Here is a 15,350-nt window from a genome sequence, read left to right on the forward strand (position 1 = left end):
CAGTGTTTTGAAATCGCCCATCACTAGATATTGTTGAATAAAGTCGTTTTGTTTTTGTTTTTTGGTTCACAAAAAGTATTCTTCTTCTTAAGGCTTCTTAAGGTCTTACAGGTGTGGAACGACATGTAGGTGAGTAGTTAATGACAGAACTGTAATTTAAAGGTGCCCTAGATTCAAAAATTGAATTTACCTCGGCATAGTTGAATAACAAGAGTTCAGTACATGGAAATGGCATACAGTGAGTCTCAAACTCCATTGTTTCCTCCTTCTTATATAAATCTCATTTGTTTAAAAGACCTCCGAAGAACAGGCGAATCTCAACATGACACTGACTGTTACGTAACAGTCGGGGTGTACGCCCCCAATATTTGCATATGGCAGCCCATGTTCAATGCATTAGACAAGGGCAGGATGTCTGGATGTGCACAGCTGAATCGTCAGACTAGGTAAGCAAGCAAGGACAATAGTGAAAAATGGCAGATGGAGCGATAATAACTGACATGCTCCATGATAACATGATATTTTTAGTGATGTTTATAAATTGTCTTTCCAAATGTTTCGTTAGCATGTTGCTAATGTACTGTTAAATGTGGTTAAAGTTACCATCGTTTCTTACTGTATTCACGGAGACAAGACTGTCGTTATTTTCATTTTTTAAACACTTGCAGTCTGTATAATTCATAAACACAACTTCATTCTTTATAAATCTCTCCAACAGTGTGTAATGTTAGCTTTAGCCACGGAGCACCATCAAACTCATTCAGAATCAAATGTAAACATCCAAATAAATACCATACTTACGCGATTAGACATGTTGCATGACGAACACTTTGTAAAGATCCATTTTGAGGGTTATATTAGCTGTGTGAACTTTGTTTATGGTGTTTAAGGCAAGCGCGAGCTCTTGGGGCGTGGAGCATGAGATTTAAAGGGGCCGCAGCCTGAATCGGCGCATTTATAATGATAGGCAGTTAAAAAAATTCATTAAAAAAAATCTTAGGAGTATTTTGAGCTGAAACTTCACAGACACATTCAGTGGACACTTAAGACTTATATTACATCTTTTGAAAACATGTTCTTCGGCACCTTTAAATTATATTTAAATGTATTTAAAAACTAAAAATGATATAACCAACATACATGTTTCACATTCATCTGCTGGTGACTTAGGTTAACTCACCTTCTCAGACTAGCGATGAGAGCGTCAAAACAGCTTGACATACAATAAAAGAAAATAATCTGGAGAAAAATAGAAAATTCCTTTATACAGTATTAACGATACATTGAACCTTATTTTTACAGACTGTTCTTGTATGCAAAACGATCATTTGTTGTGTATTTTCTGCATTAACCAAAAACTTAGATTTTTCGTAATGTTAGCCACTGTAACATGCATATCACCATTTGAACATTTGCCATATTTTTATAAATTCAATATATCGTGCAGCCCTAGTAGCCTTTTTAGCTCTTATATATGGTTTCTCCTCTTTTGTCACAAACTTTATGGTCACTGACTTTTCCGTTCCTCTTTGATGTAGAGTGCATTACTTGATTTAATAATTCATATATCAAATGTATATGTCCAATGTATGCCTAAATTTATACCCACAGTTCACAGAAACCCTTTTTATCTTCATTTCAAACAGATGAAAAGTATTGAACCTCTCATCTATTCGGCACACAGTGCGTTCTGTTTGAATGTAAGGATGGTGTGTGCACAAAATGTGACCACTTTATGCCTTCACCTGCTGCAGTGATGTAATTCCCCCTGGACCGTTATTGTTGTGTGCCTTGCACATGATCATACCCATATGCATGTGCTGTTTTTTTTTTTTTAAGGGCGTCCAAGGTTGTTCTTTTGGTAAAATATCAATACCACTCTGATGAGGAATCATCATAAAGATTTCATTGTAATTGTGACCAAGGCTGTGCTGATTATTTCAGCGTGAACATTAAGTATCGTGTAATTATTCTAGAGTCTGAGGTTTGCTGTTAATGAGTGAACGTTTACAGACAGCTGCTCTTACTTATGCAGTATCCTTTAGCTAACCCTTGTTTATCACTAAATGATTCACTCCCACATGGGTTCATGTCAAGTTCACTGCCGATGAAAGTATTGATACTTTGCCAAAGAAAGAGCAGCGCTTTGGGTGGATCGTTGTGGCTATCCCCAAATACCCCAGTTGTTATTTGTTCGTAAACACATCTCTGAGCTTCCAAAAACAGTGTTGGTTTGTTTTGTTATGCTTTTTTTTTTTTTTTTTTTTTCCATCTTGAGATATTACCGTCTTGTTCTTTTTAGTTTGCCAAAGCACAGTTTGTTTACATGATTTCAGCAACCTTTTGTCAATAGAATGTGCAGTCTTGTTGGTTGGTTGGTTGCTTGATCGATGCAACCTTATAACCTCATCAGTCATGATGTTGATACTAATGTTGTTGATAGTGTATGAGCTTTTGCATTTTGTCAACAGGTAACTGGACGTGACTCTCTTAAAGATCGACCACCTCGGCCTGTTAAAATAGCTGAAAGTGACATAGATGTAAGTTCTCTTCTCTCTTTATTTATGCCCACTTTCTGACCCCCGTCTCCCCTTTCTGCATTTCACAAACGCTGTGTCTCGAGCCTGAATTTGTGCGAGTAAACACAGGCATCGGAGCGAGGCGGCGGTACGGGCTGTGGGGAGAAGCAAGCTTTCTCTGTGTCAAGAAGAAATTGAAATTATTGACGAGGGCTTTTTATATTCAATGCTCAATTTAAAGAGAAAAATACATGCAATGGGATTTTATACTTTGGGCTTGTAAATTTTTCAGTTTGATTTTTGTATTCCAGTGCTCTCACTGTTTTTCTTTTGATTGGAGGTAAATAATCTGGAAGTCCTGGCTTTTCATCATTAACATTGTTTCAGTTTAACAATTTATACGAGTTTTGTTGGTGGATTTATCTGTGTGATGAATTTTTAATGTTGTTAAAACAACTATATATGGCTGTAAAATAATAACAGCTTAATAATTAATCGGAGGGAATGATAAACAGAGTAGAGAATAAACAGGCAGTGTGAAGAAGACTGTAAACAAGACACTTCTGCAGCTTCTCGCACACGTACCCTGTAACCCATTTTTCACTGAGAAAATGCTGTTTGTTTCTGCAAATAATGACACATAAATTGTCTTGGGTGCATGGAGTTTATGCTAATGAATATCTTCAATAGTGGGAAATGTTGAATATGGAATAGCAGAAGAATGTATTCCGTCGGCCCTCTGTTTGATTTGTTTGTATGCTTTAATGGATTCAGTTCAGTCGTGCCCTCTCTGTTTGGTGACCATGTTTTATTGCTGCTTGTGATTGTCTCCCCAGGTAAAGCTTAGTAGGTTATGCGAGCAAGACAAGATCCTACAGGAGCTGGAGGCCAGGATACGCACACTCAAAGAAGATAAGGTGCTTTGTGTTTTTTCCTTATCTGAATTCCATATTGTAAACCAGGCTTTGTTGTTATATTGAGTATTGTATTATCTGAATCGTGAAAATTTGTCTCATTTTTTAGTGGGGCTGCGATTATGACAGAAATCATAATTGTCATTTTATATACACTAAAGTTTGGGGCCAGTAAGATTTCAATACTTTTATTCAGCAAGGATGCCTTAAATTAATCCTAAGTGACAGTAAAGACATTTATAATCAGTGTTGGGGAAAGTTACTTTTAAAAGTAATGCATTACAACATTGCGTTATTTCCTAAAAAAGTAATTTAGTTACTTTTTATGAAAAGTAATGTGTTAAATTACTTTTGCGTTACTTTTTCTCACCTGGGCTGGGCTTACTTGCTTGTTTTTTAATAATAACAAAAAAAGTAGAGGGTGCAGTAGAGGGCGCAGCTCAAACAAACCTTTCAGCTGTGCTGCCATTCTGGATTAAAGTAGAATTTAGAATACAGGAGAAAGAAGTTTAACACTCTTACTTCTAAATCAAATCTAAAGTCATTTTTGTTTATTAGTATGGTTGAATTAGATCATTGAAAGTCAGCAGCAAAGACCTTCAATGACCAGCAAAATAAATATTAACATTGGTTAATAAAGTGAGATTAAATACATAAAGTATATTTGTGTAATTTAATAGTTCATTATTACAGGTTTGCATAAAATTCTGAGATTGCATTTCACTGTTTTTATTCATTTTGAGGAATACTGAATTTTTTGCATTTCATTTCTCTCAACATGGGGGCAGGAGAGCTGTCAGTCAATAGGCTATATGTGAAAAAGTAACTTGCGTTACTTATTTAAAGGTAACTGTAACACAGTTCGTAAGTATAGGAAGAAGGAGGCGGGAACCGGCGAACGTTAAACATAACTTTAACTCCAAAATAAACAAATACAAAATGAAAGTAATGCGGTGATGAAAGTGATGCCCTTGCGGACGTCTGCCGGCCACACAAACATAAAATAACATCCAGGCCTGGTCCTCTCTCGTCCTTCGCTGTCGTCGCTCCTCCTTTTATGCCTCCGGAGCTCCTCCGTGAGAGACTCGAGGCTAGCGCGTCTCGCAGGTGATGCTCATTATCACTTGCGTCACCGGCCTCGCGCCGTTCCCTCACGGCTCTCGCCCACCCTGCTCGTCACAGTAACTTAGTTATTTTGTTGTAAATTGATAAAGTAATGCATTACTTTACTAGTTACTTGAAAAAGTAATCTGATTACGTAACTTGTTGATTAAGTTACTTGTAATGTGTTACACCCAACACTGTTTATAATATTAAAAAATATGTTATACAAAAGTTAGATATTTTTATGCTGTTCTTTTGAACTTTCTATTCATCAAAGAATCCTGGAAAAAAAGTGTCTTGGTTTCCATGAATATATTAAGCAGTATTGAGTGCAAGTGACGACTTTGGATAACTTAAAAAAAAAAAACTTACAGATCCCCAAAGCAATTGTTAGCTTGAAGATCTGTTTCTACTTGATCAAACCCTTTAAAATTACTCTGTTGTGACCTAAAATAGTCAAATTGATTCAGCCATATTAAATGACCAGTTTTAGGTTTAATTTGAGATGTTACTACATGAGGCAAATTTTGACCTAAATAAAATGCTGTTTTCAGAATTCGAAGACAACAATTGTGTAGCCTTATATAGTGTTAAACCTGATGTCTCCGGTCACTAGTGCTAGTTCTTTTTCTTTCTAACTTCTTTATCTGCATCCTCTTCTGTTTCCCACCTTATCTAGGACAAGCTCGAGTCTGTTCTGGATGTTTCCCATCAGCAGATGGAACAGTACCAGGACCAGCCCGCCCATGCAGAGAAGATCGCCTATCAACAGAAGCTGTTACGGGAGGATGTGGTCCACATTAGGGCGGACATCTCACAGGTGTCCACGGTGAGAACACATACCCGTGTTTATACACTGACAGAAGATTTAAGAATATCAACGCAATACTAATATTAAGCTGGGGCTAATAATAATTCAGTGCAATACCGAAATCAGCTCATAGCACTAGTATTGAGGCTTGCTTCTGTACTGTGTTAAACAGGAGATGGAGAACGCTTGGGCAGAGTACAACCACTTGGAGAGAGATGTCGACAGACTGCGTTCAGCCCTTCAAGACCAGATGACCCACAGTTCTCTCTCTCAGGTCAGACCCAGGGGAAAATGACACCAAGCTGTTGTAACTCTTTTTAAAATGTAAATGTAGGACAGAGGTCTTTCTTTACTCAAACCCAAAACTATTTCAGCTTTTATCCCTTTAATTCATGCTTCCAAACTAAAGTATCAATACTGTTTGAGCAGAAGAGTGTATCAAAAGATGTTAAACCGTGTCGGCCTCCTTTTCTATTCAGCATGCACCTCTCAGTCCGGTAATTGATAGAGAAAGAACAAAGTGATGAAAGAGATATGGAGCTCTTGGAGCCGGAGTGAAGATCTAATGTCAGTTTTTGATCAGCGTGATAGAGCCGTAAGAACAAGGCATACAGTGTCTAAGATTATTGATTTCTCAAGTGTTTGAGTAAGAGCGAGCACAGACACAGTCAATAAATTATGGCTTGTTCTGAAAATACAAATAAGAGAAAATCCTATCCTTTCTTCAGTTCCTCTTTGAGCTCTAAATTTGCCTGTTAGAAAATCAAAGACAAGCCTCAGGGTCAGCATATTCTTTTTAACAGTGACCACTCACTGCGGTAAGAAAGTACTTCTATTCTATTCTATTCTATTCTATTCTATTCTATTCTATTCTATTCTATTCTATTCTATTCTATTCTATTCTATTCTATTCAGCTTTTGGTTAATTGTTTTTTTCTCTGTTATATAATATATTATATTATATATACTTATGATCTGAATACTTAAAATACAGACAATCATTTTCAATATTCTATACACTTGAATAGCATAAATTTACATGTATATATTCTGATTATATGTCATATTTAATGTTGTATATTTATATATGCATTTTTCTATTTAGATTCACAATTTATGTGTATTTGTGTTAGGACTGCACAATATATCGTTTTAGCATCGGAATCGCGATTATCCGTGATGGTCACATCACAGGATGTGCGATGTCTGGTATAGGGATCGTTAATCTGTACAGACCAGACACCACTGTTCAAAATGCATGCAATTCTGTGATTAATTGCAAAGTTTGACCATCACACAATGAAAGTTTATCATTTGAACGTGTTTTAGGTCCTGTCAGTTTAAACATTCAAGAGATTTTAAACCGTTTGAGCGCACAAAGACGTGAAAGAGAACTCAATTCTGAACATGCGGCTGTTTTAAGTGCACACACACACACACACACACAGAGCGACGCAGATGCACGTGAACACCGATTGCCACTCTCTTCCATGTCTATTTGTCCGTGAACAGACACATACATGGAAAAAATGGTCAATATGCACGTAAAAGATCGACTGTCCTCGTAAACAAAATTGGTTATGGCTTAGGTCAGTGAATGAAACAATTGAGAATGAAAACCGGATATGTATGTGTAACAGTATTTTGTATCCACGCCGCACGTTCGGTCTTAAAGTGACAGCAGCCCCTGCTGCTTACTGTGTCATCATGAATGCTAATCAAACAACAAAAGACAAAGAGAAAAATCGCTTTTGTAGTTTTAACACAGATTAATCATATTTAATTTATACAGTGAGACTATGCAGTGTTATTTTACTGTTGATTATTCAGTTTCTGTACCTGAATACGGTTAGACTTTCCTGGAAAATATAAAGCACTATTTATTTCGTTTTGTATCTTTGTTCTATTATATTTATCTATGCTTGTAATTTGTTCATTATATTCTATGCATATTCACTCAGCTACAAAATCACCCTAATTATCCTAGAAGGATTAATTCTTTCCAAATAGAGCCATTCAAGTCATCTGGTGAATTTTTTTTCATATCACAATATATTGCAGAAAAACAAAATATCTCAATGTCAGTTTTTTTACATTATCGTGCAGCCCTAATTTGTGTATCAAATAGTACATTCAGTTTTATATAATTTAAGTAAATGTTGTGCATATAATTATGTACTGAAGTAAGCACACTCATAGCTCTTATATTTATTCTTTTATTCAGTTTACACTGTTTAATCATTTGACTGTTTTATTTCATCCAAAATGATTAAATTCTGTGCTACTGTGCAGCAGGAGAAATCTCAACTGAGGAAGGAGCTGTGGAGGATCGAAGACGTGCTTGCAGGCCTGAGCTCCAGCAAAGCCAACTACAGAGTGACCATTGACTCTGTGCGGAATCCAGGTGAGAGCGGGCCCCTGCCTGCCATCACCCCCATGCACTGGAACACAGACCGAGGTATTAAGGTCAAACATCACCACACGCAACTCTGCTTACTGCATAAAGATGCTACTGATAATCATACATGTGTTGTTTTTTTGTTTTTTTTTGCTATGTGATGTCTACATTTTGGATATTTGCGTGACCCAGAGAGGAAACTCGTGCCTTCAGCGTCATTGTCCACTGTGCCTTCGCTATCTGCGAGCCCATCCATGGGTGAACTGAAAGCTGCTCAGTCCAGTCCCCATCTCAGCCCAATGCAGTCTACCCAGCAGTCCCTGCAGCTCTCGCATCCAGCCCACAAACAAAAATGGGTGAGTGAGTTAGTGAAGCAAAGTAATCAAGAGCGAGTGAATCAAGTAAACATTCTTACCTGGAAGGTAGAGCTTTCACTGTAAAGATTGGGAATAATTGTTCTTCCGCTGCTCCTGTAAGTTACGGGGTACCTCAGAGCTCTATTTTAGGGCCGTTGCTTTTTTCTCTATACATGATTCTACTGGGCTATATATATTTAATAAATTTGGCATTTCATATCATAGTTATGCTGATGACATACAGTTGTACCTGCCTTTCACAGCAGGAAATAATGCAGCTGAAAATTCTTTGCTGAATTGCCTTGAGGAGGTGAAATGTTGGATAAACTTGAATTTTTAATGTTAAATGAAAAAAAAGACTTAAAGACTTGAAATTGAATTTACGTCGGCATAGTTGAATAACAAGAGTTCAGTACATGGAAATGACATACAGTGAGTCTCAAACACCATTGTTTCCTCCTTCTTATGTAAATCTCATTTGTTTAAAAGACCTCCGAAGAACAGGTGAATCTCAACATAACACCGACTGTTACATAACAGTCGGGATCATTAATATGTACGCCCCCAATATTTGCATATGCCAGCCCATGTTCAAGGCATTAGACAAGGGCAGCCATTAACGTCTGGATCTGTGCACAGCTGAATCATCAGACTAGGTAAGCAAGCAAGGACAATAGCGAAAAATGGCAGATGGAGCAATAATAACTGACATGATCCATGATAACATGATATTTATAGTGATATTTGTAAATTGTCTTTCTAAATGTTTCGTTAGCATGTTGCTAATGTACTGTTAAATGTGGTTAAAGTTACCATCGTTTCTTACTGTATTCACGGAGACAAGAGAGCCGTCGCTATTTTCATTATTAAACACTTGCAGTCTGTATGATGCATAAACACAACTTCATTCTTTATAAATCTCTCCAACGGTGTAATGTTAGCTTTAGCCCTTTAGCCACGGAGCATAGCCTCAAACTCGTTCAGAATCAAATGTAAACATCCAAATAAATACTATACTCACATGATCTGATCCATGCATGCAGCATGCATGACGAACACTTTGTAAAGATCCATTTTGAGGGTTATATTAGCTGTGTGAACTTTGTTTATGCAATGTATATAGAGTCGCGAGCTGGGGGGGCGGGGAGCGCGAGCAATTAAAGGGGCAGCAGCCTGAATTGGTGCATTTCTAATGATGCCCCAAAATAGGCAGTTAAAAAAAATTAATTAAAAAAATCTATGGGGTATTTTGAGCTGAAACTTCACAGACACATTCAGGGGACACCTTAGACTTATATTACATCTTGTAAAAAAACGTTCTAGGGCACCTTTAAATTGTGCTTTTTGGGGGAAAAAAAGCACATTGTTTACTCCAAAAAGGAGTCTGGAGCAGATTTTAATCTAAGTCATGCCACTAATTTAGGCATAATTTTTGATTCTAAACTCAAATTCGATCAAAATAAACACAGTAGTAAAAAAATAGTTTCTTTCAGTTGTGGAGGATTGCAAAATTGAAGACTTGAATGATCTTGAAAAAGTTATACATGCTTCTGTATTTTCATGTTTGGATTATTGTAATGCATTATATTCTGGGGTTTGTCAGTCGTCCCTGTCGAGGTTACAACTGATTCAAAACATTGCGGCCAGACTGTTGACAAATACTAAGAACAGAGGCCTCTATACTGGCTACCAGTTAAACAACTAAATGTCTTCAAAATTCTGTTATTGTTTGGTTTCTGTTTCTGTTATGGTTTGGCCCCAGAGTACATCAAGGATCTGTCAGTCCTCAACAAGATCGCTAAGATCGAACTCGCAGATTGTGCTTAAGGTTCCATGTACACGTCTTAAGTGTAGAGGTGATCGAGCTTTTTCAGTTGTGGCCCCTAGACTATGGAATGATCTTGCTTTTTCTGTGCATTCTTTGACCAAATCACATCACATCATCATTTGAACAAATCACATCTTAAAGGTGCCCTAGAACCAGTTTTTACAAAATGTAATATAAGTCTAAGGTGTCCCCTGAATGTGTCTGTGAAGTTTCAGCTCAAAATACCCCATAGATTTTTTTTAATTAATTTTTTTAACTGCCTGTTTTGGGGCATCATTAACTATGCACTGATTCAGGCTGCGGTCCCTTTAAATCGCACGCTCCCTGCCCTCCGAGCTCTCGACTATAATACAGTGCATTTACAAAGTTCACACGGCTAATATAACCCTCAAATGGATCTTTACAAGATGTTCGTCATGCATACTGCATGCATGTGTCGGATCATGTGAGTATAGTATTTATTTGGATGTTTAAATTTGATTCTGAATGAGTTTGATAGTGCTCCGTGGCTAAAGCTAACACTGTTGGAGAGATTTATAAAGAATGAAGTTGTGTTTATGAATTATACAGACTGCAAGTGTTTAAAAATGAAAATAGCGATGACTCTCTTGTCTCCGTGAATACAGTAAGAAACGATGGTAACTTTAACCACATTTAACAGTACATTAGCAACATGCTAACGAAACATTTATAAAGACAATTTACAAATATCACTAAAAATATCATGATATCATGGATCATGTCAGTTATTATTGCTCCATCTGCCATTTTTCGCTATTGTTCTTGCTTTCTAGTCTGATGATTCTGCTGTGCACAGATCCAGACGTTAATACTGGCTGCCCTTGTGTAATGCCTTGAACCTGGGCTGGCATATGCAAATATTGAGGGCGTACATATTAATGATCCCGACTGTTACGTAACAGTCGGTGTTATGTTGAGATTCGCCTGTTCCTCGGAGGTCTTTTAAACAAATGAGATTTATATAAGGAGGAGGAAACAATGGTGTTTGAGACTCACTGTATGTCATTTCCATGTACTGAACTCTTGTTATTTAACTATGCCGAGGTAAATTCAATTTTTGATTCTAGGGCACCTTTAAGACCTATTTGTAATCACAGGCTTTTGATGTGTAGCTTTATAGGTATTTACTTATGTATTTTAATGAATTGCTATTATCTTTTTTTGTGTTTGAAATGATTTCCTTCTAGAGGACTTTGGTATGCTTTTATGTTTTTTTTAAAGTGTTTTATAAATAAATTATTGATTGATTTGAAGATACTACTTTAGTCTATTTATCTGTATTTATGGATGTTTTATGTTTACATATACAGCCTGAGGAAGATGCTCCACCCAGACCCCCCCTCCCTCACCTCTACAGCCCAGATGAACACCCCCCAGCTGTGCCCCCTCTCCCCAAAGAGACCTCCGTCATCCGCCACACATCGGTCCGGGGCTTGAAACGACAGTCTGATGAACGGAAACGTGACCGTGAGATCGGGCAGTACACTAACGGAGATCATAAGGTTTGTGACACTCAACAGTCCCCAGATAAAGCCAGCTGTCATCTGTGCTAGTGGTTAAATGTTATTATGGTTCTGAGCTCTATTCCTCTGGGACTTTAGGTTGAGATACGGGCCTTCCTCAGTGAGCCTGAACTGCTGGCAGTTGGTGGACAAATGGGTGGCTTGAGCCGTGATAGTGGCTACCAAACTCTACCAAACAGAGGTACACACAGACCTGTACACGACAGCCACAGTCAGACTCAGGTTCGCACAAGGCAGGGTACCACACTCACTGAAAAGGGAATGTGAGGTTTGGTTCATGTAAACCACAGTACAGTTCATTGGTGATGTGTCAGTAAGTAATATTTTTATTAATGATTAATTTTTAACCAGTTATGTATATTTGCATTGTAGCTTGTGGAGGTTCTTCCCAACTTCCATAATTCCCAATTTGGAGAATTTCGACAAATTCTGCAAGCGTTGAAATATTAGTTAATGCTTTTAGACTACATAAGATGCTGTGAATGTGAATTTAGTTTATGAAGGAGCCAAAAATGTTCAATATCAAACAATATCATTTCCACCACCATCATTTTCTTCAAACAATGCTGTTAAACACAATACATAATTTGAGGTGTGATGAAAATGATACTGAGGTGAAAATATGCTTGACTTTCAGAAAAAATTACAGAATTTTCCATTAAAAATACACAGATACAACCGTTCAAAAGTTTGGGGTCAGTACGATTTTTTTTTTTTTTTTTTAGTACTTTTATCCAGTAAGGATGCATTAAATCAATCAAAAGTGGTAGTAAAGTCTTTTACATTGTCAAAATCTATTTTAAGTCAAATCTATTTCAAACAAATGCTCTAGTGAACTTTCTATTTATCAATTTATATTTATATGTAATGTACATACTGTTGGACAATGTTAGCAGACAAATTAAAACTACAAAAAAAAAATATGCTTTAATAACGTCCACAGGGCCAAAAGTGCCCATAGCTGAAGAAACACACTTTCTTAACTGCGTACCAAGTGTGAACGTGATATAAGACTTGGGTTACTCAGTGAGGAGCGATAATGGAAGATAGTTAAGTATGATGTTTGAAATTATGATCCCTCAGCTCAGAATTTGAGATGGTCTGAATTTTAAAAAAAAATGTCTAATCAAGTCCAACTTCTGTTAGGTTTGACTGGCTCATCTTCAAGACTGAACCAGTCATCAAACATTTCATCGTTCGTCACCCTCAGAAGAGGAATTACCACCACAAGCTTGAAGGTAGGAAGCCAAACAAGTCCTGAAAGTGCCTATTGAGAGGCAGAGGGACATAAAGGCTCTGTCATAGTTTGCTTTGGCAGAGCTGACAAGCAGCAGGTTGATTAGATGCAGCAGCAGTACAAACCGCTGAGCACATGAAATAAAAGCAGCCAGTGTGGGCTTGAGCCAGACTGTACTTTGTGAATGAGTTACTGCAGTAGTGTTGCCATGCAGACTGTGAACACAGTGTGTGCCTCCAACCCTGATGGATTCATGCAGAATACGTTAACTGAAATGAGCACAGCAGAGCTTCAGAATGGACTCTTTTACTTTATTTTTATCTTCTTCTTTTCTCACTCTCCCTCTCTCTTTCTGTCTGACTGTTTACAGACATTATTAACAATGCATAATACAAAATCAATTAAATTAAATTATTATAAATATATATAAATAATATATTGAGCATTTTGAGCGCTGTTAATATATATATATATATATATATATATATATATATATATATAATATATAAATATATAATATAATTGAATGTACACTATTGTTCAAAAGTTTGGTTTGAAAGGAAAATGTTTGAAGGTTTTTGAAAAGGGTCTCTTATGTCCACCAAGGCTGCATTTATTTGATCAGAAATACAGTAAAAACATTAATATTCTGAAAAATTGTTACAATTTATTCCTGTGACGGTAAAGCTGAATTTTCAGTAGGGCTGCACAATAAATCTCAATTAACCCGAAATTGCGCCGTTTAAACCGTTTTGCTTAATGGGATTATGAAATCGCAAAGGCTGCGATTATTTATTTATTTGTTTATTTAATTTTTTTTTTTTATAAATTAATAACCCGGGTTGCGTCAACAGACGATGATCACGTATCGACAATAGGATTTTGCATTTCCAATTAATGTAGGCCTGTTACATTCTTCTAGTCTATTATTATTACTATTAGGTTAGGCTTCTTTTATTATTAACTTAATATTATAATAAATTTGCCCTGCAGTAATTTCATAGCGCATCACCGCATAACTGACGTGCTGTGAGGATAATAAAAGATTAGGCTATTAGCTATCTTTGAAAATGTTTTAAACATTTTATTATGTCTATTATACAATGAATTATAGGCCTATAATTAAAATTATTAAAGGTGCCCTAGAATCAAAAAATGAATTTACCTTGGCATAGTTGAATAACAAGAGTTCAGTACATGGAAAAGACATACAGTGAGTCTCAAACTCCATTGTTTCCTCCTTCTTATATAAATCTCATTTGTTTAAAAGACCTCCGGAAAACAGGCGAATCTCAACATAACACCGACTGTTACATAACAGTCGGGATCATTAATATGTATGACCCCAATATTTGCATATGGCAGCCCATGTTCAAGGCATTACACAAGGGCAGCCAGTATTAATGTCTGGATCTGTGCACAGCTGAATCATCAGACTAGGTAAGCAAGCAAGAACAATAGCGAAAAATGACAGATGGAGCGATAATAACTTACATAATCCATGATATCATGTTATTTTTAGTGATATTTGTAAATTGTCTTTACCATCGTTTCTTACTGTATTCACGGAGACAAGAGCCGTCGCTATTTTCATTTTTAAACACTTGCAGTCTGTATAATTCATAAACACGTCTTCATTCTTTATAAATCTCTCCAACAGTGTGTAATGTTAGCCCGTTAGCCACGGAGCACTATCAAACTCATTCAGAATCAAATGTAAACATCCAAATAAATACTATACTCACATGATCCGATCCATGCATGCATTATGCATGACGAACATCTTGTAAAGATCCATTTGAGGGTTATATTAGCTGTGTGAACTTTGTTTATGCACTGTATTACTGCACTTATAGTCGAGAGCTCAGGAGGGCAGGGAGAGAGGGATTTAAAGGGGCCGCAGCCTGAATCAGCGCATAGTTAATGATGCCCCAAAATAGGCAGTTAAAAAAATTAATTAAAAAAAATCTATGGGGTATTTTGAGCTGAAACTTCACAGACACATTCAGGGGACACCTTAGACTTATATTACATCTTTTGAAAAGACGTTCTACGGCACCTTTAAGAGTGTAAAATATTTCCTAACACTGCAGTCATCAATAGAAATTAAGCACAGCTTTACTTCAAGCACCGACTTTAAAAAAGAAAACAACCTCCTGTTTAACACAAAATACTATTATTCTCATTTGTTTCACTAGCCAATACGGCCACAAGAAAAATTATGGAATAAATTAAGACAGTTATATTATCTTATCATCTCATCAATGTTGAAAACAGTTGTGCTGCTTAATATTTTTGAGGAAGCATTTTTCTTCACTCTGTTGCTTTGGTACGGTTTGCGTCAGCATTATTAACACATAAATTGGTGTTTCCCAGGAGAGACCAAAGAGTGCCTTGGAGCGACTATACTCTGGGGAGATTGTGCAGCAGCGTGGCCGCATGAGCGCCGAAGAGCAGCTGGAGAGGATGAAGCGCCACCAAAAGGCTCTCGTACGGGAGCGCAAGAGAACGCTCAGCCAGGGCGAACGGCAGGCCTCCACATCTCGTGCCTCCTCCTCCTCCGCATCCAGACCCGTGTCTGCAGACCTGGGATCAGTACGTTAGAGCACAATGACATATTTTCCTCCAGAGAAGATTAT

At 37.0% G+C, this 15,350-nt stretch overlaps 1 protein-coding gene across 19 annotated transcripts in view; it reads left to right on the forward strand.

Annotated features, from left to right (window-relative positions):
* plekha7b (pleckstrin homology domain containing, family A member 7b) overlaps window positions 1–15,350 on the forward strand; it is a 138,109-nt gene that overhangs the window by 109,106 nt on the left and 13,653 nt on the right. For 12 of the 19 annotated variants that reach the window (XM_048184134.1, XM_048184128.1, XM_048184135.1 and 9 more), the window contains 10 exons: window positions 2,472–2,540; window positions 3,356–3,436; window positions 5,217–5,366; window positions 5,521–5,622; window positions 7,641–7,806; window positions 7,939–8,102; window positions 11,262–11,453; window positions 11,553–11,655; window positions 12,621–12,712; window positions 15,088–15,306. In XM_048184134.1, coding sequence (XP_048040091.1) covers window positions 2,472–2,540; window positions 3,356–3,436; window positions 5,217–5,366; window positions 5,521–5,622; window positions 7,641–7,806; window positions 7,939–8,102; window positions 11,262–11,453; window positions 11,553–11,655; window positions 12,621–12,712; window positions 15,088–15,306 — 1,338 coding nt within the window. The remainder of the gene's footprint in view (window positions 1–2,471; window positions 2,541–3,355; window positions 3,437–5,216; window positions 5,367–5,520; window positions 5,623–7,640; window positions 7,807–7,938; window positions 8,103–11,261; window positions 11,454–11,552; window positions 11,656–12,620; window positions 12,713–15,087; window positions 15,307–15,350) is intronic. The other 7 variants (XM_048184132.1, XM_048184136.1, XM_048184144.1 and 4 more) reach the window with 3 other exon arrangements.

This window comes from Megalobrama amblycephala, linkage group LG3 (assembly GCF_018812025.1).
Source record: "Megalobrama amblycephala isolate DHTTF-2021 linkage group LG3, ASM1881202v1, whole genome shotgun sequence".
Classification (NCBI taxonomy): domain Eukaryota; kingdom Metazoa; phylum Chordata; class Actinopteri; order Cypriniformes; family Xenocyprididae; genus Megalobrama; species Megalobrama amblycephala.